General features: G+C 43.2%; 1 protein-coding gene across 1 annotated transcript in view; it reads right to left on the reverse strand.

The window, feature by feature from the left end:
* Positions 1–24516, reverse strand: part of PPIL2 (peptidylprolyl isomerase like 2) — a 71566-nt gene that overhangs the window by 34444 nt on the left and 12606 nt on the right. The window contains exons 6-12 of the mRNA XM_063350790.1: positions 20364–20415; positions 18043–18134; positions 16485–16574; positions 8144–8219; positions 6584–6744; positions 4952–5027; positions 3677–3783 (exon numbers count right to left, since the gene is read on the reverse strand). Of these exons, the coding sequence (XP_063206860.1) occupies positions 3677–3783; positions 4952–5027; positions 6584–6744; positions 8144–8219; positions 16485–16574; positions 18043–18134; positions 20364–20415 (654 nt within the window). The remainder of the gene's footprint in view (positions 1–3676; positions 3784–4951; positions 5028–6583; positions 6745–8143; positions 8220–16484; positions 16575–18042; positions 18135–20363; positions 20416–24516) is intronic.

The following is a 24516-nucleotide window of genomic DNA, read 5'->3' on the forward strand; positions in this document are numbered from 1 at the left end:
AGAACAGTAGCGTACCTTTGCTCATTTGAGGCACAAATTCAAAAGGGTGGAAAAAAATCCAGCTTATCTTCCAAAGCCTTTTTACTGCCTTTTCTCAGGTCAATGACTTACACCACACATCATCTTTCTGGAACCTAAGCAAAGTTTTGCGGTGCTCTGAACAAGCGATTTCAGACGCAGGAGCTGTCTGGATTCTAGCCCTACTTCACACTCTCCCAACCCCGTCACAAAGTAACTGATGACTTCAATCACGCTGCAGCGCTGATCTCCTCCCCTGGATCAATACAAAACATTTCTTGATTAGGTTTTCGGGGCTAGGAGGAATCTCATCACTATCAATCTCACTGACTGGCACCTTGAAGTACTAGTATATGAAGAGCCCTAGATTTATTTTTAAACAAAAGTTTCCACGTATACATACGGACTGAACTCCAAATCATCCATACTGCCAAATAGCTCACAAAAAACAGGGAAAGAAAGAACGGGAGACAGAAGAGCTGTGAAGGAGGAGGAGTAAGAACCCAAGGGGGTGCTGAAGACGAAGAGATACCGGGTAGAATTCAGACACGGCGCAGGCTGCTGAGAGCACAACTGCAAGACTTATTTTGCTTAAAAACAACCCATAGGCACGAAAATACAATTGAAGACTCAGTAGACATACACTCTAAGACAGCAAGTATGTCACTTGCTCTTCTCTATTTCAGCACAAAGACTTCACCCCAAAGTGTATATTGAAATCTAACCCGTAAGACTATTTTAAAACATAATTTGAACGTTGCAAGTCCTACCTCCGGACACAGGTATTCATTTGTCACATTTATACAGCAACTTCATTCTCAGGCTTCCTAAAGCATTTCATAATCGTGTATTTGCAGTGCTGTGCAAATACAACCATTGCCAGGGTGGCTTCCATAATAACCAGAGCACAGGATATCGCTCAGCAATCAAAAAAAGGCGCCTGTGGTCAGGTCAAGACAACAACAAGCAAGCAGTGCTCAGTCTTTAAAAAGAGAAACTAAACGCTACTGTAATATGGGTTATAAAGAACACACTTGCTCCTGCAGCTGCACTGCTTGAGAGAGTAGATATATGAATTGCCCAAATCACACATATTTTGGCTGAATTCAAACAGCAGCGACAACGTAATACTGCTATCGGGGCTCTCATTCACTCCGGTAGCACAGATTGTGTGCTGAACCAGGGGTCCCAAACCCGCTGCTGTCCTCAGTGTGTATCACTGCACTGCTTTGGGCTGAAAACTGGTTCTCCATTTCTTTCTGAGAAGCCGAGGTACTACCCGTGGCAACCACATTAAAAAATCACCAAGGCTGAAAAGTCAGGCACCAAAAAGCCTGTGCAATGTTAATTTGGTTGAGCATTACAGTCCAGTAATGAGCATTACATAATTGAGCATTACAGTCAGTTCGCCCTGACTGCATCCAGGGACCTCACCTGCATTCTACACTTTTGCAGGAAAACCAAATCCTGCATATAAACCATTTCACTACACAGATCCAAACAGCTCCCAGAACTGGTTCAGCTTGTGCCCCGAATAAGCCAGGAGAGCTGATAAAAAATTCAGCATATGTTAATTAAGACTATTACCACGCATATTCACAAGCAGGCTGAACTGGATGTGTTTAGAAAGGCTTGATTTTGGCATTTCCCCATTTTCTATGTCTGCCTTTGCAATCTCAATAGATCCATCGTAGCGGATCTATGTATGTTTGTGACCTGTACAGCTGTTACACGTTTGTACGACATTTGCTCTCATCTGCGCTGAGCTACCTTATGTGCCTAACCTCAGTGGGATTCAGGAAACCCGAAGTTAGAAGCACAAACTCCTTATATAGTAAAGGGAGAAAACAAGCGCCTCCCGGAAGAACTGATTTCATAGACCCAGGATGATGACCTACAGTGGCTGTTGTGAAAACCTCTTTAAAGCAGCAAGTTTTTCCTACTTATTCTAAATATACATTTTTTTTTTCCCCTCTGCAGTGCCAAAGGTCTGCTTAATGCACACAGATTTAATCGACACAAAGAAATGAAAGAAACAGATGGCCAGAGGCCAGTGTTGCAGCCAGGCTGGTGGTGTAAAACAGCGCACACCTCCACGGTGTACACGAGGAAGCAGTGTGTGTGAAAGGGAGACGATCAGGGATCCATCTGCAACAAAGGAAACGCAGTGGATACCATACAGGAAGTTTATAATGGGCACCCGAGACCAGGTCCTCAGGACTGGGTGGCACTGGTCATGCACGTGGCCAAAAACCCCACGCTGGTAAGAATAGCTGCAGTCGGCCTGCATTAGCCAGGAGCCACTTTGAGAACATATGGCAAAACAAATGATTCAATGCAATCTGCTCTTTCTGCTGCTTTCCCCAAATATTGCCGTACTATCATCCTCTGCTTTTTGCCTTATTACACAGTTGTTGCTATTTAAGAGCACGGAAAACACCTGTAGGGGTGACAGGGACCTACAGAATTATTACCATGATGCGCTGCTGTGGAGGTTCCCCTACTGTTTCCATAGATGAGCTTGAGATGTTTAACACACGTCTTGCTGCTTACGTGCGCGAGAGAAAGGAAGAGAAGGAAAGCCAGCAGGCCAGTCCTGTTTGCTCCTTTTTCCTTCTCCCAGGCAAAAAAATATATATACTCCCAGTGCATCTCTGGATACCCCAGCTCCTAGCTAGCACCACTGTCCTTAAATTCTGTGAGGGTCACAACAAGCAGGAGTTTTAACCCCCTATTCACATCCTTCAACTTCCTAAAACACCTACCTTCAGGCCTATAATCTCCTGAGATAAAAATCTCAGTAAACAACGGAAGGTTTGGGCTTTTTACATTGAAAACTTTTTTCCTTTTATAGATGTGGCTGTACAAATAAATAAGCAAGCACACCAGCAAGCAGTGACGTCTGAGACATCAGTGTCGCCACAACTCATCCATCTATCGTTAAGTCTTCCATGTTTATTATTTTAAGTGTGACAGACTTCCCTCAGAATCAGACTGTATTGCCTATAAAAAACCTCTGGTCCGTTGTTTTTTTAAAATGAATATCTACCTCTTAATGGCAAAGGGAAGTCTGAAGGCAAACGGATGTTTGAAAACTTGAGGCTTAAAAACTAAGACAGCAGGAAGTGAAAAACATATTATAATGTTTTCTTTTAGGTTCGTTCTGTAAAGCGCAGGATTTAGAAGCAAATCTAACTGTTTCCGGGGATCTTAACTACGTGCAGTCAGGCTGACAGACTGCTCTCAGTTTCACTGAGGTTCTTTTCCCCGTTCTGCCAGTAACCTGCTGTGTAACCTTGGTTATTGACTCTCCTCTGCGCTCTTCCCTCTTTCTTCTCTCTGTCTTCCTTGGCATTGTTTGGGTCACTACAATCCTGACCCTTTGAAGCCCTAAACATGTACCTTGACAAGTTGTAAGTAGTCCACTAAAATGTATGGGACTAACTCACAGGGAACATTTGTACATACAGTAGTGTAATATACAAACACTTTGCAATGGAGTTTTCTGTATGTATGGAAACACACCCAAATGACTGAAAGCTAGTTATTTATCTGTGTCTGTTCCAACTACACAGTATTCCCTTCTTTGGACATTTCCATCGCCAGCTCCTGTTCTGTTTGCTGTCTAGAGAGACTCATCCTACGGGGCACACAGTACCATATCACAGTGCAGCTCCAAGTTTAGGTCTCCTTTATTAGTGTGAAGTCGCACATAGCCCTTCTTCTTCACGTATTTGTATCTCACAACGTCTTCTTCAATGGCAGCTGTATCGAAGCAAAAGACAGTAATTAGCTCTCTGGAAGCTTACTAATTTCTAGAAATTATCAGAAATATAAATCATCAGAAAACAAACTGCTAGATTCTACTGTCTGACCTCTTCTCCTGGGGCCCTGGGTCTTCAGGGACTGTACTCTGCAATTCATCTATGATAACCTCACATTAATCTCTGTGCAAAACACTTTCCATTATAGAAAACCACCAACTCCTCGAGAGCCAACAATAGCGTCCATATTTTTAAGTCACAGAAGCATTCAATATTACAAACTATAATTTTCAAGTAACGTCTACCAATCACAAACGTTACTTTGAAACCAAATTGTTCTTGTCAAACGTGGAAGCCAAGCAGGTAGTCATCAGTCAACCACAAATTGCTGACATATGAGGACCTACCCAGCTCTGAAAACAAATGAAGCAAAGTTACTGGAAACATTACTGGAAAGTCAAACCACTTCCCATTTTGTCAACACGTCCAGTCAGTCAGATATTTTCAACACTCGAAGACTCACCTGCCAGTCACTGTAATCCACCACGCAAAGGAACCGAACTTGGCAAACGTGGGTTTAGCAGTGTATTCAAGCTTTGCCTAACTAAATTTTAGTGAGAGAAGCCAGATTTCTCATCAACGGGGAATACTAATCGCTCAGATATTTAATCAATGTTCAAATTAAATAAATTCTATACATTTATGTTTAGGCTGGAGAATTAAAGGAAAACTAAAATGCATTTTTGTGTAACCTTGAAAAGCAGTAAATCCAAAGTTATCACCACAAAATTTGCAGTCATTCTAACCAATACCGGGTTAGGCCAAAAAGATGGTAAAGATTTTGCATGCTCTTTGAGGAGAGATTATACTTCATTCCTAACTTAGGTAAGTGGATATCCCATTTTGTGGGTTTTGGGCACAGAAAATTCCTCATTAATTTCAATTCAACATAAGTAACTGCCTTTCAAAGCCGAAGCTAATTCATAATTGCTCCATTATTTTCAGCATGAGCTCACTGGAAAGTATGGCTCAGGGCATACATTTCCAAGGCATCATGACCGACCAATTATCAATGCATTCCGCCAGTCCCCAGAAATGCCCGTGTGCTAGGGAGCACGCTCGTAAACTGGAAAGTGAATAAACAGCTCGTGGCGAGGCAGTTCTGGTACCTGCTTCGTGGGTAGTTTCAGGCACCATTGCAGTGGAGGTGAAGGAAGCGCTTACTGCTCCAGTGGAATAGTGAGCCTGTTCGCAGAGGAAAAGGCAAGAGAAAAAGACATTAGGTCTTAGAATTTATCTACTAAAGATACTATATAAGCACTATAAACACACAAATGTCATCCTTCTGAAGACAGACTTTCTGCTCTAGCTCCTTAGAAAGAAACAAATGCACGACACAGCGACAATTCTCCGTTACCCATAACATTAGCTCTGATGAAACTCCAGCTAAGGCTGCCCGAGCCGAAGGGGCTTATTGCTTCCACTGCAGTTTAATACATCAGTATGCACAGACTCTATTATCAGAATTTATTTGTATGTCCACAGGTGGAGATAGGAAAGGAGTACTGCTGGCAAGACATCTGTAAAACTCTCCAACGCTGCTGAGTAAGTGGAAGGAAAACCCAGCGAACCACAGAGATAGTGGGGAGGAAATCAAACCACCCCCTCCCACACGCCCTGCTGCGGGCAGAGGCACCGTCCCGTGCTCCCCAATGTCTATTTTGAGCTCTGTAGTTCTCCTGCAGAAAGGAAATGTGAACGTCACACATGGATTTTGTAGCTAATTACAAAGATCTAATAAACCCGGAGATATATGTAGCAGCTCTGAGGCAACGCCTGTAAAGAACAGAGCCCCGGCCCATGCTCTGTCCATAAGGTTACACTCCATCCCGCGGAAGCTCATAGTTATTCCCACCCACAGCAGGAGCTGACAATCTGACTCTCCAACATGTGCACAGCTCAGCGTTGTCTCTCACCTCTTTTTTTTTCCTCCCTACATCTTTTGTTTTCTTATAACAGTATGATGCCCTGAAAAAGGGGCAAACGTGATCCTACTCCTTGGTCACTTACACTCCCAAACCTGGCACTGCGCCTCTCATTAAAAGCCATATGCTGCATTGCTATTCGTTTTCATTTAAGTGTAATCAAAGCACGAAGACATATACATTCCAGTATTGTTAAAGGAAAGAGGAACACTCTGTCTTGCCCATTTCTAACAGCCTTTGATATAGGATATCTAGACGCAGATGAATTGTTTCTCTTGACAACCACGAACACACAGTAACATGCACCTGGCAGAACATCCTTTAAAATAGTCCACTAAAAATCCTGCATTCCAGTGGAAATAAATGGAGAAGCAGCTGTGGATCATTTATATATTTGCCCACAGCAGAAATGATTCACTTGCACTGCCCGTAAGGTGTGTTCTCTCTGCCAATAACTGCAGGAAACGATGATAAACAAATTCAAAGCAAGAGATCACAACCTGAGAAAAAAGGTTCTGCCAGCATGCACATCATAACCACATCATAAAGATTCCATCTTCTTATTGTGCTCCTTTCTAAAATGTTGAGGTTCATTTACAATGATTCAAAAAACAGAAACTCACTGACACATACAATATATTCCTAAGGAATCCCAATATGATTTTCATATTCTCATCTATGACAAATTTCCATGTAACAGAAAACATAAGGAGTAGTGTCTGTTTATACTGCAATACGGGCCTCTAAGTTGAAAAACATCTACTATCGTTCTTGAAGAAGTCAATCATTGCCAAACTAGAAATTAAATCAACTTACTGCATTCAGCTTATCCACTTTCTTCTTTTCAGGAGCCTTCATAGTAGCTGCTAGAATATCATCGCCTTTGAACTCCTTGTAAAGCTCCAGTAAAGTCTCTCGGGTCTCCGTATTTGTATTTTTCAAATAGTAAGATGGATCCAGTTTTGCTTTTTCTTCATCTAGATAAGACAAAGTGAAATCATTCAGAGTTAAAAGAAAAATTCTGTTTGTTCTCCTTCTATTTATTACGTATCTGGTTACACAAAAGTCTTCCAGATATTTTTTCCTTTTGTTTTAATAAAAAGGTCTAGTAACTATATTTATTCCTGCAGAAACAGTAACAAATAGCAATGCATAACACTAATGACAGTACAACTTGAAATATAGCACAATAAATACCAATATGATGAAGCGTAACAAAAGAAAAAAACAACTTCAAATCAACTACAGCAACAAGTTCTTTGAAACCACTAGAAATTATCTAATTTAATGCAAGTCTTGTAAAATTTTTGCAGAACAATAAAGACAAGATACAGTTGGGTACAATATAAACTTCTGTCCTTTGTCTCTTCACTGAACGGCCAGGCCTGTGACGCAAAAATCCCAAGATTTAATGCGATACCAGGGGGAGGAGGCTGGTGAACTGCGCCGTAGAATTTGATTATTTTTTTTTTAATTGAATTATTTTTATTTTCACAACTTTTGCTTGTACTCTGTCTTGGTATGCCTACTATTTGCTGGATATTAAATATTCCATCTCTGAGATAATACGCACTTATTTTTAGCAAGTAAATAGAATGAGAGATGCTTGCTTGCAGAACTAGTAGCTTAAAAAATAAAAGATACAAGCATAATAAGACCCAGAAAAACACACCACGCTTAGAATCAGCAATTAGACCTCATTAGAAACAGTTCTAAAGGAAACCACAAGGGCAAAGGAGGGAATTTTTTCCTTTAGCAATTTAGTATTAGCAGGTATTGCTAAGCATTTAGCTACCAAAAAAGTCACAAAATAATTGAGATGCAAATTTCTTAGTTTTGATATCTAGAAAGAAAAAAAAGTATTTTATTTTTTATTGCTAAAATAATTTTGGGATTATTTTAGAAAAACCTGTATCAATCTCTGACTTGGAAGATGTGCGTTGCTATCCAGACAGCAGGATGGGCAATACAATGGCGATGCCCATGAAGGAGAGCGGATGGGTATGAGAAGACGTAGGGTTCCGTCTTGGTTCTGGTACGAGGCTAACGGACCTTTTGGCAAATTATTGTTCCTCCTCTTCTCACTTGTCTCTCATCTGCCTGCTCTCAAAGGCTATGGAAAGCTTTCCGTGCCTGCACGGCACTCAATAGAGACAGTCAGCGATTTCTCAAAGAATCACGCCTTTGGTCCAAAATTTGTTAACACCTTTTGATGTGAAAGGGACAGTTTCAACAAGTTATTCATGTTTCCAAGAAGCTTTCAAAGCTACCACTAGCCACTGAGGGATGGCCATCCAGAAAACAGTGTCGATTCCATCTTTAGAATTTGCATATTTGGGTTGCTGTTTTCCCAGTCTGCCTTTGATTCATCCTTACCTGGATCGATTACTTTTATGTTGTTCCTAACATGAAAGAAGTTTGAGACGTTGAACTTATCCAGGTTTGTTGGATCCTGAAAAAAAACGAAAAAAAACCAAATATCAGAAAGCTTGGTAGGCACCCATTCTGTGCAACAGACTAGTTTGAAGGGCAAACACCACCATAATAAATGAATAGGGAGAGACAGAATAACTTCCATACTCCCCAAATCACAGAAAGACGACAAAAACATAAAGCAACCAACCCCAACTGACATCAGCAATGAGCCCGTTCACAATAGGCTCCGTAGGGATCTGGAATTCAGTCCCAAACCTAGTATTACACATATTTTGCCTGGAGAAGTTACTAACAGAGCTAAGCTGAGTCTACCCATCCTAGTGAGAAGGAAGAATGAGGAGCTGCAATCCCCCGATTCTTTCCTTCGTTCTGTGGTTTGGGCTAAGCTTACTCTATGCGAATCCACATTCGCCATCTCCTCCCGTTGACAGCAGCGCGCCTGATTTGCACATGCACCGTGAACTTCTGTAATGCATTTCCAAATACAAATAAACCCCAGAGCAAGTCTTTGCACTCAGAAATGCTTTGATTGGTTTTTCTTTTTAACAGTGAAATCTGTGCTTACAGAATTACATTTAAAAATAAAAACTAACAATAAAAAAGCAACAAAAAGTGGTCTTGTGAAAACTCTCACTGAGTGACCGCTCAAGGAAAACAGCAAAAACACACAGTCCATTAACTGTGAGTCTTTATACTATCTCTGGGCAACTTTCTGCATAACTTTGACCTTTTGTTAGAGAGAGCGAGACAAGGAATGCCTAGTGGTGATCTAGGTTACATTATACTGTTATTAAACAGTCCTTATTCCTCTTCTTACAATGACTTCAAGGTTTTCTCCTCAAGCTCCTCTGCAGCACAGAAAGGTCAAAACATCAGCCCAGGACACAGTCATTTCTAGAAATTCTGTCTGACAGAACGCAATTCAAAATCTAAAATACCAAAACACAAGAATAATACGCAATAGTTTCAAGTTCAGAACAAAAATAATGCAACATATTATGTAAAGAACTATGACCCTCACATGAATAGTATAATCCCAAATAAATTTAACACAGCTTCTCAGACCACCACTGTTGGTAAGAAGCTCCAACAATTCCACCTCTGCTAAAAGTAGCGATTAATACAAGCAGAGCTGGTAGCTCCATCGCTTATTAAGTGATCCAATTATGCCTTTCATTCAGCGTACCTGAAATGGTATGCTTCCACCACAGAGTGCATTTTTAGTTTTACTGCTGGTAGTAAAACCGAAACACATTTATGAAATCAAGCTGTGTGATTCTGCACCCTAATGATGACCTCCTGGCTTTCTGCCGTCCCCTTTCCCAACCACCATGTAATCATGTTCTGTTGTTTCCTGCCCCACTATCCCCCTCCGACAGATCTTCATCAAGACATGGACTGCCAAAAAAAAATAATAGAGATTTTATCTTTAAGATCTTGCATTAGAAACAGACTACCTTTAAATAAAACTACTAAGGAATAGGAAATTTGGACCTGTTTTTTAACCATTTTGGTATCCTCTGACACCGGCACTCAGGTGTATTCATTATTTATTACCTCACATACATATTTATGTGTGTATGACTAGAGATAATTTCAGCCTTGCTCTCTGACAGCCAACAAGACGCATGGAGAAAGCCTGGCAAAAGGGCTCATTGTGCCTCCAGAAGACGCAGGCTGCCTCCTCCCAAACGCTCGTCAGTAATCATGAGCTGCAGCTTTCCCAGGCAGAAACCATCCCCTTGCACACAAATGTACCACCTCAAAAGGTGAGGGAAGTAAGACTGCTTATCCTTTCCAGAAAAGGAAAAAAAATAATCTGTGTATTAATATTAATAGAGACAAATGGATTTGCAGCAATCCACATGTCTGCTGTTCACAGCAAAGCTGAAGGGCAAGACAGCAGCAAAGAGGAACCGAAAGACACCTTCGCTATATTCCTCTAAATAAAGCTTCTTGATTTTCTGATTGATTGATTGTTTAAAAAATAAAAAGGACATCCCAACTGCCAGTGCCTTACGAAACCAACCATTCTGTGCTCAGGGTACCAGGAATCAGCTTAGTTCACGCTGTTCCACGGCCACAGTTCATTCACACGTTTACCCGGCTTAACCAGCCTAATTGCAGGCCTTGAGCTTCTCTGGTGAAAATGTCTGCGGTCGCCTTCCCCGCGAGGGGTTCCTCCAAATTCCTCCAGCCTGCCCACAGGCCTCGCGCCCAGGCGGTAGGAAGGACGGCGGGGGCCGCAGGGCAGCGCCCACCCCTCGCAGACCACAGTTTGCTCTCTGAGACCCGGGACAACCCCAAACCCAGAACGGAGACCACGGGCCTCCGCACAAGGCCCTTCAGCACGTTCAGGCGGGCTGTTTATTCAAACAGAAACCTCGACAAAGCTCGGATTTACAGTGCTTCCCCCTGTGCTCCTGACCCCGCAAAGCAGGAGTCTCCACCTCGCCAGGCACCGCAGGGGCAGACAACCCACACACCTACTCCAAAACCAGCTTCCCTCTCGGTGGAAGAAAACCGCAAAAATGGTTCCTCAAGTTGAAATTTCAGCGTCGTCTTACACAGGACGCCTCGGACAAGCAGTCGACCGATCGATTCCTCCCTCTCAAATACACCATCATGATACACCAGGAGACGTTTGATTAGAACTAGTTTGATTAGAATTAGACAAACGTGCACACCAGGCATGGCAGCACTGTGGCGAATGTTAACCGGAACACAGGAGACCGTTCGCTTCTACCACCCCCGCGCGCAGTATGGATCCCACCAGCCCAGCCTCTGCTGCAGAGGACACGAACTGATGGAAAGGAACCCTACAACACAAGATACACATTTTCTTAAGGTCAGTCTATGTAAATTAAAAAAAAAGCGTGCATGTTCTTCAGACATGTCGCTTCAGGAAGAAAACTGTCTCAGCACTAACAGCCAGCCTTGCCCGGTCCCTCTCGTTGCATGCGTGACAGCTACCGGGCGCAGACGGCAGCGGTCTGACGGCGGCACCGCAGGCAGACGGACATACCCGCCCCGCCAAAGCCTTCAGCCCTAAGGAATTAATGGCCGCTCCTGCTCACGGAGAGGCCGGACTCCCACTCCTGTTAAGATCAGGGCCTAAAGCCCAAAGGCCTAAAGAAATAAGTTCTGTGTAAGCACACAGAAACCAGAAAGGAAGATGAACCGTGAAGAGTACATTGGCCTACTTTAGTTTGTCTTAGCATGTTTAAAAATACAGATTCAAATTACCATGGGTAGCAGTCTCAGGGCCTTTCTTATTAAGGTTACAAACCATAAACTGAAGTTTAGCAAATTGCTAACACAGATACAGACTTCAAAGGATTGCTATCACGACTATTAAAAATCTCATATTTGATGTTTTCCTGAAAGCTGAGCTCTGAAAACAATTAATCTCAAGTTTTATTCCACTTTTTTTCTCCCCCTATCATTTTCCTGTTTCACCTACTTAGGGAAACAGTTTAACCTCCCTTAATCTTAAACACTGGACACACAACCCCCAGAAGAGCAGGTTAAACCAGCGCGGTGTCGGTCCCCGTGAGTTCTTTGTGGCCGGGTTCCCCTCGCTCCGGTGGCTCCCCGCACGTCCCCCAGAGAGCCCTCACCCACAGTCACGGAGAGGAAACCTGCTCCGACCTTCTGCCACACAAAGAGCAGGCGAGAAACAGCTGAGGAGCGAAATATCAATTAACAGTGTGCAGCTCGGCTACCTCCAACTTCGCTCATTAGTTATGCTCCCTGCCACAAATGCCAGTGGTGTTTAACAGCTTGTCGGGAACCGTGTCTTGTCCACGGCTGATTAGGTTGTACAGAAACAATAAAACTGACATAAGGAAGCACATTACAGTACGAGCCTTTATTTTCCTTTAGCGGCAGCAAACCTGTTTGCATTCTACCCAGACATTTTCTGTCTATTAATTTCTCCCAGGACGCCCCTCCATTTCTGTGGTGCAAAGCAGACGCAGTTGTCGGTGTGCGCCTGCCAGGGAGAGCTGCCATCGTGGGCCTGTGCCCACGGCGGCCGGCACAACAGGCGTGGGGGTTTATTGCGATTCGTGGGGCGAAGAGGGACAGACCCCCCTGCCCTGCACTGCCGCCCAGCGGAGCCACGCTTCTCACCAGCTCCCCGTCCCTGCCGGCACACAGCCCAGCAAGAGCTGCTAGGAGTGCCCACAGCAGGAATCATTTCTGCTCTGGCTTCACAAATCTGAGAGCCGCGGTTTCTGGTTTGTGCAGAGACACAGGGGAGGATGAGGAATTGACAGGGGGCTAAAGAGGAAATTGTTCTTAGTTCCTCCGAACACTTCCTACTGCGTGGGATACGAAAGCAGGGAATTGCAGCATTCTTTGCTCTCCTCAGGACCTCTCACTCTTGCTGCGATGGGAAGAAGTCCCCGGGACTGCCAGAGCCCACCGCCGTGCCCAGCAAAGCACGGCCCGACCCCCCTCCTCCCTGTGCACCTTCAGCTGGGGCTGGCGCTTGCTTCAGCCTGCCCACCCTTACAGAGCATACAGGGCATCCAGATTACACTTACTTATCTGCTTGCTTTATGAAGTTCCACATCATTACACAAAGCATAATCTGTAAAATATGAGATTCAAACACAGAGAGAGAAACTTGGAAAAACTAACACCTGCAGTGTAGAAGATGGAAAGCTTGATTTGGGTTTGTGGCAAGATCACACAGCTAAGACAAGGAAATTGTAACTTGAGGGTAAAGAGCTACAGTCTGAAAAATCCAGTCATACTAAGACTGCTGACGTCTAGGAAGGGTTTCATATGGAATATTGTCACACGTATTTCTGTCATTATCACCAGGATACTAAACCAGAATCCATGACAGCTTTTGCCTGAATAACCACACTCCAGTTTTGGTACTGTATCTTGCACACCAGGATATGGCATTACTCTCTACCTCCTGCCCAAGGGGCTGGATAATGTCGCCATATGCTGATGAAGAACTGCCACGCTCTGCCCCAGGGCATTTGCATTTCAACAGGGGAAAAAGCTATTTCTGCATATGTAAGCCCAGGAAACACTGTGGATTCCTTTACAAAGAGAAGTGCATCATAGATTTAAGACAGTGGTGTGATTTTGCTTTTTTTAGTTCAAGATCCAAAATAATTTGTCATTTTTAACAAGTAAACTTAGTAGCAATAGGACACAAATAACTATCACTAAAATCAAAGCAACCAGCTGAGATGGTGCCCACCAGAAAAGATAACAGGAATGGATTATGATTAAATTTTATGCATAGAACATGCAAAGAATTTTATGCAATTCTCTCTCTTCTGAAAGAGCAAATTTTTTCGGTTTTATTTTTAATTACATACATTAGGAGAGAGAGGTCAGGTTTGAGGTCAATTGCTATTCTAGTAAAAGAACATCCCTAGCAGATGTAGGATTGCCCTTTATGTGTCAATTAAGAAAAATGTGATCACAGAAATAATCTGTAAACATACATTATTCAAATTTTCCATTTATCATGTTGTATTTCACTACCAAACACACAGGTACCCCATCTGCTTCCCAGAACACTCAGAGTCAGCCTCTGGAAACCCTATTTTCTATTGACAAACACAGCTATTACAGACAGTCCTGTTCAGCTGCTATTTGCAAAGCAAAGAATGTTTTTTTATAGCAACTTCCTGTATATCTACCTTTTTGCCAAACAGCAGGGTCAGCGTTCCCAGCGCACTCCCAATCCCAGCTCTCTCACATACCCCAGTACTCAATGTACACGGGGGAACGGGAGAACAACAAAGTGATAAATTTCAACACAGAACTGAAAGGTTTTTAAGAGAAGCGGGATTTGGGAGGGAGCTCTAGGGGCACAAATTGAAACACAACAGATTGCAGTCACGAACGCTGGCGAAGAAACAAAGCCACAGGTGGCAGAGCTTGGCAGTGTGAAGCCACCACGCTGCCTGCAGTGCTGTCAACAAGAGAGCTCGCGGAGGAGACACTGGTCTGTCTTTCAACACTTTACATGCAGAAAATACCAAGAGAAAATAACAGCAGATTCCTATACCACATATACATACACAATTTTAGTACCCAGGCTAGTGATACCACTTTAGGTTGCATTCTGGCCTCAACAGAGCAAGCCAGGGTAGGGCAGGCTCTGAACAGGAGAAATCAGGGTATACCGCAAGTTTGCCGTGGGTTTGCGCCGTCCGTCAAATGGCTCTTACCTCCTATTCAACACCCCAAAGCCATTTTAGCCCATTGGTTGAAAATCCTTCCTCGAAAAAAATACTTAAGAACTAACCGGGGGAAGTGTCAAACTGGAGCTGGATAACAGCGTTCGGACGGTCAAAGTCTTTTGTGGTCTGACCCCAAGATGGGGGTAGCTTCGCTATTTCTAAACTTATTTGGGAAGAGTATGCCACAAGATCGCATGCTACAGAAGTTCAGTTAACACCAAACCATAATGAGTCATTTACTTAAGAGGAACAGATCTACTCACACGTTACGAACGTCACCCTAGAGGGACCTGAGAGAGGTCCAGGCCGTGTCCGGCTGTGACCTCCATACAGCTGGCAGGACGGCCGTGCCAGTGACTGGACTACTACTGTCCTCTACTTAGTTTCTGTTAATGGACGTATTCCTCCAAGCAAGACAGACACCCAACATGTCAAGAATAGAGTGAATGCGAAAATTATTGCTAAAAATCCCCATAGGGAACATCTAGATTGCTAGCCATCGCGTTTTGACGTTTAGGGGACTAGGGCATCTGTTTGCTTTTATGAAAAATCAAAGCTAGGCGCGTAACAGGAATACACTCTTTACAATCTTTATACATACGTTCAACTCCAAACCTACAAAACACACCAAAATATTTTTAAATGATTGCACACTTCAATTATTTGTTAAAAATAATTTGTTTTTCCAAACTGATGCACAGAAGTATTTTTAGTCACTCATGTTGTCTTTTTTTACCGTTCCAAATCCATTAGCAACCATGCAGTTACATTCAAATAACATTCTGTTGGGAGCTTTCAGTCTGAAAAAGCCATTTTTTGCTTCCATTGGATTAAAAACATTTTACTTTGTTGCATTAGCTTGAACAGCCATAAGCCCAAAGGAACAGAGGAAAAATACGTATAAACATGCTGCTCAGCACTGGGGAGTATGGAAGAAGGGATACATTTCATTTAAATTTAGACATAAATGAAAAATATTTTTCTATTCGAATTAGACAGTATTAGTCTTGGTTAGTGGCAATTAGCTGTTCATGAGATGCATATTAAACTCACGACTCAAATAATAATGATCCTTGAATCTTTTTTCCCCTATTTTGAAATCATGCAAGCTTAAAAATGCCCACTTCTAAACAAAAGGTTTAGATCTTTTGATCCTAAAGTACCGCTGTAAGTATTTTTCACACTCTGAAATTTACAATGCTATTTTAATTTACGTTTGGAGTCTGTTAAAATCAGTAAAAGACCACCATTGGTAGCTGTTCAGAAGAAACCGATTCTAACCAAGCACTTAAAGAAAATCCTCTGGTTTGCTACTTATTTTACTCTACATTTAGAGAAACATTCTATGAAAAATGTGTTTCTGAAGCTTTGACTCTTTCAGGCATCTTCAAAAAACTAAGATGGACAATCAACTTCAGTCTTAATGTAACATGTTGACTTCCTAAAAGTTTATATACTTTACATTCTAAAACACGATTCTTTTAATAACAGACCACCTACCGTTGGCTGTCGAGAGCTGAAGATGATTCTTTCCCTTTCCTCTACCCAGTCTTTTCCCAATGCACTTCTGTTAAGTCTCACATTAAATCAGAGGTGTCACAGCAATTTTTCAGGTAAGATTAAAGAAAAAAACCCAAAATCTTATGTGCGGTTTCATATCCAAAATTTAGGATTGTGCACAAGATCCTATGTTCAGTTGGATGCAGTGAAATAGTGAGCAACTGCGAATACATTTGTCAAAACTCACATTTTTACATGTCAACCTTGACTTTTTCTGTGCACCTTTTTTTCTCCCTCAGTTTACAAAATTGAACAATCTGCTCATCTACAAGGCACACAATAACCACTCTAGAGGTTCGTCAAGCTCTAAGTTATACGGCATCCTTGTGGCTCACTGGATCACAATGAAGGTCCAGCAGTTCCCCTTCCACCCATCTCCGAGACACAGAATGTTTCTCTGTTCAATTATTCTAGACTCCTGCTATAATAGTGCACGTAGCAACATTTCATCCTCTGCAAAAAAGCTGTACCATAAGGCACTAACAGAGAGAAAAGTTTACCTGCAGCGTCACAATGTCTTGCCGCGTGAAGGGCTCATCTGTCAAAAGATCCTTGTAGCTCTTCGGTTTTATGTTCAGCTGCTCAACTGCCTAACAGCCAGGCAAAAGGCACAGATATTAAAAACTGGATTCTAATGTGTAAATATTACAAGTAAATATGTGATACCAATAAAACCTTAAAGTACAAATGATACAGAAAACAATGTCACCCTTCATTCTCAGCTGGCAGCTGCAATATTTTTACTGTGTGCTTTAACAGATGAGAACCTTGTGTCTTTCAGACCTGCAAAACTCAACAGTTTTGTGTGGCTTCGTGGTGGGGTTTTTTTAAAAAAAAAAAACACCTTGCAATCTCCATTCCATACTTATGCATATCTTTTTAACCGAATTCATCATAAAAGTGCCGCCAGAATAAAAAAATCTTGCTTGCAGTTTTCTAAGTGAAGTATTTTACAGATGGCACAAGACAGGCAGCTTTTACCAAGGGGTCCGTATCTCCCCCTCGGGGGGACGCGCGTGCCCAGGCCAGCTCACACAGCTGCACTAGCCCCCCCCTCCATCCGCCCCGACTGCTGCCCCCAGCCTGCACCAACACTTCTGTTCACCTGAGAAAATCAAATGATGCTCAGCAAAGCAGCAGTGTGTTATTTCATAGTGAGAATCAATGTGGAATAAATGCTTTGTCGTTACAAACAAATACCTCATGCAGAGAGACGACCACGGAGGTCTGCCTGCAAAGGAATTGAATCTGTCTTTTTCACCCAAATGTCCTCTATTCTCCTTAGATTAAAGTGATAATATTTTTCTAGTACCTCCAGAAGCTACTAAATTAATTCTGTGCTTATAACAAACTGATAAATGCTATTGCTTCAAGCAGTACACCGTACGAGAAACTGACCCTCTTGGCACAGCTTGTTCAGGGAGCCTGGCATCATAAATTGTAGCCAACCGAGCAATAGTTCTACAGTATCGACAAGCATTTAACAAAGACTGCTCTAAAACTCATTCTTGCCTTTTAACCACAGCAATCAAAGCATCATGCTTCTAGAAGGAACAGAAAATATGGTTTATTTTAATAATAAATTCCACCTGGGTTCACACAAATGCTCACAGAACACAAATAAAAATGCAGTTCAAGTGTCCATTCAGGCATTCTCTGTGCTCTTTCCCCAGCTCCAGTTAAAATACTCTTTTTTATTTATTGATATGAATAGAAATGAGAGAATTTGTCTTTTGGTGATGACTCTGTATCAGAAAACCACAAGAGATTTGTCTATTCAATTCAACTGAGGAGCATATAAAAGCTACTCATTTTGGTCTACAAGATTCAGTGCACGCAGATTAACTTAGGAGAAGGTTTTAGAAATATCTTTTAAATCACATTCTAAGGTTGTTCACATTTTTAAAGGCAGAAGTTGGACAACAATTGGTCAAGTCACCGCATCTTGTACTTGTAGAACAAGAACAAGAAGTACCTATCTTTCTAAAGCATTTTGTGATCTTGAATGAAACACATCAAGTACAAAATATTAATAATGAAATGCAACAGAGAACCTACCTCGTAGGCAAACACATTGCCAGTTGTCTTGATGGCCACAATATGGGAGTTATTGGTGAATACCGTAAAGAGCACCGGACAGTGGTATTTACCTGATGAGGGGGGAAAAGTTTAAATTTGGCATGAAGTCCCTGCAACTGTTGTGAAATAGATAATTTCTATTATCTCTTAGAAGAATATTTACATTCATTTTTAATATAAAGTGTCACTGTCGTGTGTATTTAATGGTGTTTTAATTATGCTTTGATTCTTCAGTGCCAAACAGAAAAAGTAACACTTAAGAAAATTATAAAGCAAGCAATGAAAAAGCAGGTTTGAAATCTACTGCCTTCAATGCCCCAACACAGAACCTTGTCCACCTTGCTCGATATCGACGAAGTACCACCATGTAACGTTATTGCTGTAGTCAAAGCTCTACTGATGGCGTGACCCTGTACCTCGTAACGTGCCCAGTGCTCTATTTTCAGTGCTGGTCCCAGGAATAAAAGCTTATCTTCTATCCAACAAAACAGTTCAAGGCAGCTGTTGTGCTTTTAGGAGAGGAGAGCATTTTGTACTTAAACGTGGCAAGCAGAATGCCATTAAATCTGAAAACGTTATTCAATAAGGAACCCAGCTTCTGCTCTAATCAAGCTGTGAATTTTCCCAGGAGGGTCACCATAAATATTAAGCATGTCAACAACGCGCAAACTGATGGAAGGCAATGCACAGGAAAAGGAAAAACGTCTGCATGATCTCAGCAGAAAGAAATTAGAAGAAGGTTATTAATACTTGATCAGTTTGATAGAGATGGGTGTTTGGGTGAGATTTTTGAAGTACATTGGACCTATTTGGTTCCTTTTTCCGTAATTACCATCTGAAAAGCCAAACCAGCGGAGAGACCAGGACAGAGACTGCTCAGAGCACCCGCAGACAGGAGAGGAAGCGCCCACAGCGTGCTTACTGATAGCTGAGCAGGCAGCGGAGGCACGCTGAGCCCACACGCAGCCACAGGTAAGGGCCCAGGACTGTTTCTGTTCACCCCCCAGCGCTGAAGGAAAGCCATGGCCACGCGGGGCTGAAATTCAGGAGGAAGCTCAGAGAGGGATTTGTAGAAGTGGCGTCAGGGTATGGCCCAGCTGAAGGGTACAGAAAGACGCTGGTAAAACGAGAGGCCTCGCTCAGCTGCGTCAAAAAGAGCAAATCACCACGTTTCCACTTCCAGCAAAAGCGGAGCTGCTGAGGGCAGGCACTCGTTGATCTGGACAGGAGGTACTCAGCTAAGGAGGGATCATTACACAGAAGAAACTGCAGTATCTGAAGACCTTTTTTTATTGTACAGGTGTGAACAGTGAAGATCCTACATACATAGCAACCACTATACATTTTTTAGGATTTAAGGATTTAAGGAAGAGTTTGCTGATAGACAGAAACGCAACATTTTACTCTTCGTCTTCTGCTGCATTTTCTCTTGATCAGGTAATGACACGGCATGCACCTTTTTAAGGAAAAGGCTCCTGAGACTGCATGGCTGCTGTCATTCCACTCCAGCATGATGAACTGGACTTCTTTAAGGAAACCACAATATTGCAATACCTTTCAAAAACCTCAGCCGCAGTGACTATTGATCATTTTTTAACACCCTGCTCTTAAGACAGATGGAATACAAAACGCAGAAGAAATCCATCAGCTAGAGAAAAGACCTTGTAGTCTATGGACTATTGGTAAGATAAGGAGACAGACACTCCAGAATTTCATTCCCACCTAATCCTCGACACTCTTGTTTCAAAGAAATCATTATCTGCCTTGTAAAAGATGAATTCATCTCCACTACTCTCTTTTATTTCTAGCATCCTCTCCTAGATGGCAGATTTTATATCTTTGACCCTGCAGAAATAAAACTCGAGGTCACTTTCTTGTGTGCTGCTACTCATAAAATCCCATGTGTTCATTTAAGTCTAATTCATTTTATAAACAAAAAGTTGCTCAAAACCAAGCAAAGAGCAAATAATGCCATAGGCAAGTCAGAAGAAAGATTACATATTACAGAAATTTAGCCTTTTCTGAAAATTTTCCCTAAAGTAAATAGTACCTTATTGCAGTAGTAGCTACAGTAAAGCGAAATTGCTGAATAATTTACAGCTCCCCAGTGTGAAGAAAACCAGAAATGGAACTTTAAAGGTAAACGTCACTCACAAGAAGCAGTTATTCTACTCAAAAAGTAAAAACATGATAGAAAACACAAACTACGTAACATTACCATGAGTAAGACAAACCAGGATTTATTAAACCACTCAAGAAAAAAAAAAAACAAAACCCACGCAGAAAATTACTGCACTTACCTTCACTGTTTTTAGCAAAATTCAGCTTTATAAGTGACTTGGCATCTAGTTTCTAAAGAAAATGAAAAATTAAAAAAATTAATCACAATAGAATCTAACCATGGAAATAAAAGGAAACTGTAACATCAGTGTTAGGATTTTAATAGTACATAATTTATTAATAATACATTGCAAGTTGTCTGAATCATCAGAACCCTGGGAATTTAAGTCGCAGCCCACAAAAACAAGGCTCCCCGAGCCTGGGAACTGGGATATGGTTTATTTCCAGCGTTGCAGTTTGACACAGCACAGTGCGAACCGGAGCAAATAGGCTCCAGAAGTTGCGCAACTCTGCCTCAGCAGAAAGCCAAGGGGGAGTCTGCGCCAAGGGCTGCGAGACGAGGACCTTGCTGCTGGGCAGAAGTGACAATTCGGGAGGGACCTCTGGTGGAAGTCGAAACCCAGCAAACCATTCCGGCAATCAAATTCGCTACCTTTCCTGAAATAACTGTAATTTTTCTTTTACTTCAGGAAACGTGTAGCAGAGCCCACGTGACAATGAGCAATAACGAAGAGAAACAGAGGCACACATTCTCTGGCGAGGCGCTTGGGGCCACGAAGGGAGTCCCAGGAGGGGTCCTCGGCTACCGAATGCCCCTGGGAACTCCAGGAAGAGGGAGCCGAGATGGCAGCCGAGGCCGGGGTGATGTCCTCTGACTCCAGAGAGGACATCGCAATCTGAGCTAGCTCCTGCTCTCCTGCCCTTCCTCAGAACGCCTGTGGCATTTTCCACCGCCCTCTCTCCGAGGGGCCCTCTGACTCGGGAGGGAAGCCATCGGGCTGGCAAACTCCTCTGGGTGCCCGGGACGCTCCCGCCCGCAGCCCTCCCTGACACGCAGAAGCTGCAAACACCCTGTCAAAGTGCAGCGAGCCTTCGGTAACACCACACAGCACGCAGGCATTGCAGAGGGGCAGTGTGTGACCGAGGGGGCTCACCGTGACCGGGGCCACCCCACCAGCGCCCGGCCGACGGGGCCAGTGGCCCAGCCAGCTGCCATGCCCTCAGACGTACCGACAACCCTACCAACCCGCGATTGTATCAGCTGTCAGACAGGTTCACTGCCAAACCGATCGTCGAAAGCACACACAGCGCAGGCCTCTTAAAAGGAACAATCAGTTCTCTTCTCTAAACGCACACCTGACCAGAGCAGGGAGGTTCTTATAACCCAGACGGCTCTTTTCATAAACACCTTCGAGTGGAGATCTGCCAGCCGCGGTGCCGACACTGCTCGCCCAATCAGCATGGCAAACAGCAATAACAAAACCACATGAAACTAAGTCAGTGAGCTTCTCCTGCCTAATCGACGGTCACATTCTCTCTTCAGAGAGCACACGTTATGGCACTTGATAGCTCAAATTGTTTTCAGCCACGGGGCAGGCCCACTTGCTGCCAGAAAGGTAACCATCTCTCTCATTTACTGGCAAGAAGAGCAACGAGGGCTAGCAGGAATAAGATGGGAAAGGGAAAAAAGAAGCCAGGTTAGGTTATATTTAGGTTGGAGCGGGAAGACCAGTGACGCTGTTTTTCCTTAAGTGGATTCTCAAAAAAAAAACCCCAAACCCCAACATCTGCACACTGCTGGGGTACAAAGACAGACATCAAAGGCAACGGCAGCTTCTGAAACGACTAAGTGAATGCAGAGCTTTATTCATTTATTTATCTTCTTACTAGAACAAAATCGTCAAAGAAATAGTAGGGGAACAGCAGAGTTGCCAAAATGAACATATGATCCTGGACAGATCTGTTCAACCTAAACAACTTATTAACACAAAGCAGCATCCATCTGTGCACATGTTGTGCAACAGCCCAAAAATTATGTTCCAGAAAAAGCTTCCTTAGAAATATGACCGCTGGAAACATGGATAATTTGAAGGAAAGCCTTTAAATTATCTTCCTGGCAGACTTGAGCTATCCCCAAAACACACGAGGAGATCATCTTTAAACAAAAATGGAAACAGTTCCCTAAGAAACAGTTTAGCATGAGATTCAGATTTATACCTTGACAGAAGTTTAGTGGAAAAGACAGACTAAACCGCTGTACAGACTTTAAAGGTAGCAAAAGCTGCAGTGCGCTGTTTCATCTGTCAATGTATGACGTATCGTTAGAAGTGCTGCCAAGTCCTCGGACTCTTACTCCACACCCAGGGAAATAGTATGGTATTTCAGGTCACATCTTTCCATAACATGGAAAAAGGTTAGTTTTCAGCATCAGTTACTCATGGTGCATCAGCTGCTCATGCTGGCATCTGCTCCCCACCGAGACCAGCACTTCTACAGTCTGGTATGCCAACAGTAAATTAAAAAATAGTGATTTTTGTACAGGAGTTGAAATAACACGCACTGCCTGGAGTCTTATTCCAGGAGGAGAGCTCTACACTGAAGTGCTGTATGAACAATATAAACTTTTATTGCCGCAGATGGGCCTCCTGTCAAGCTTGTGCTGAAGAAGTGCCCTTGGCAGGTCAGCTCCCGGCCTTTGGAGCAGCTCTGTGTGTCGGCTCAGCTGGCGACAGCTCCCACCGCACGCTCCCCAGCGCCGGATCAGGGGGGAACTTCCTGGTAAGGGACGTTGTTTGTGCAGTCTATTTATGATAGGGGACGGAAACAGACCGAGAATTGTACGTGAGCAAACACGTGGGGGAAATGCAATTAGGGCAGCATCTCAGAAATATTTTGTGAAGTTGATTAACATGTCTTAATGCATGGAGAGACAGGAGGGGGATTTAGTGTTTTGTCAAAGGACATCTCTGGAGCACCAGAACAGCAAAGCCAGGCGATGATCTGCTACAGAGGATTGCCATGGCCTACGAAGGCAGCTCAGTGCCTGAGACAAGGCTGCAGCATCGGGCAACAGCGCACGGAGCGGCCGCAGAGGAGCAAGTCCAGCCAGGGCTTCCAGCAGCTCCTGTTTTGAAAGACCTACACGGTACACAGGAAACTATGAAAGAACTATAGAAAACCTGTATCTCATTTTTTTTTCCCTCTCAAGTTCTCCATTTCACATGAAAACAGGGTTATCTTGCGTGTGGGTGAATCTGCTTTTATTTATTCTCCATCAAAAGTCAAAGCTTTCCAAGCCCCATCACATAGTTCGTTGCCATGGAAGTGACCGTTATGCCACAAACAGGTGCCAGTCTTCACAGGAAGAGACAGCAGGAGTGAATGAGTCCTAAAATGAGTTAAAGGACTTGTTTTCATGTATTTCTTATTACTAATAAAACATAAGAGAGCTCAAATATTGCATACACAGCTCACGTTCAAAACTATTTCCAACCTGAGTTTCCCTGACACACACCTACCATCCAGTTGCAGCCAATCTCCCGTGAAGAAAGCAAGGAAAAAAAGATGTTTTATTAAAAACACTTGATATAATTAAAATTCTAAATTCTTAACGAAAACAGAAGGCCACAAGCATGCACCACTTCCCCTAAGCAGAAATAAGAGCTGCATATTCACTTCTAAAAATATTTTATGCAAGAATACTGGAAAGCAGACGCTTTTCACGGCACGGAGTGCCAGCTGCTCCACAGCAAGGAAGGACTTAAAAAACAACCCCCAAAACCGTGCAAGCTCTTTTCTCAGCTGACTCCTCTCTCCCAGGCACACTCCCACATGGCAGCCAAGGCTACTTTTGGCCATGACCTACTTTGCGGCAGCAGTGAGAAGCCCCACCACCGTGCGCTCGCCTCTGCCAGCTGACAGCACGCCTCCCCGCGGGGTCCCAACAGGCAGCATCCTCTGTTGGTACCCAAAGCAGAGGTTATTACGACGCCTAGGTTAGTGGGGCACTGTGGCAGCTCGCGGATGAAGCATGCCGATTGTTTCGAATTAAATCATTCTCTGTCATCGCCGTATGTCTCATGAAGAGGTGACCTACAATCCGCACCCATCAATTAGTTACACTCTCTGAATCTCTTTGGTCTCTGGCTGCACGTTCTTCTCGTTAATGAGGCTCTGACCCTGCTGGATACACACCAGCCTGAAAAGCAATCAAAATGGGCTCGCTTGATTCTCTACCCACACGTGGCTTGAGTTGGTGACGTGCGGCAAGAGTTGTATGTAGCAAATACGGAGCTTCCCGCTCTATGAGCGGTAACTGAGTTAGCATTCCGA

The sequence above is a fragment of the Chroicocephalus ridibundus genome, chromosome 13 (assembly GCF_963924245.1).
Source record: "Chroicocephalus ridibundus chromosome 13, bChrRid1.1, whole genome shotgun sequence".
Lineage (NCBI taxonomy): Eukaryota > Metazoa > Chordata > Aves > Charadriiformes > Laridae > Chroicocephalus > Chroicocephalus ridibundus.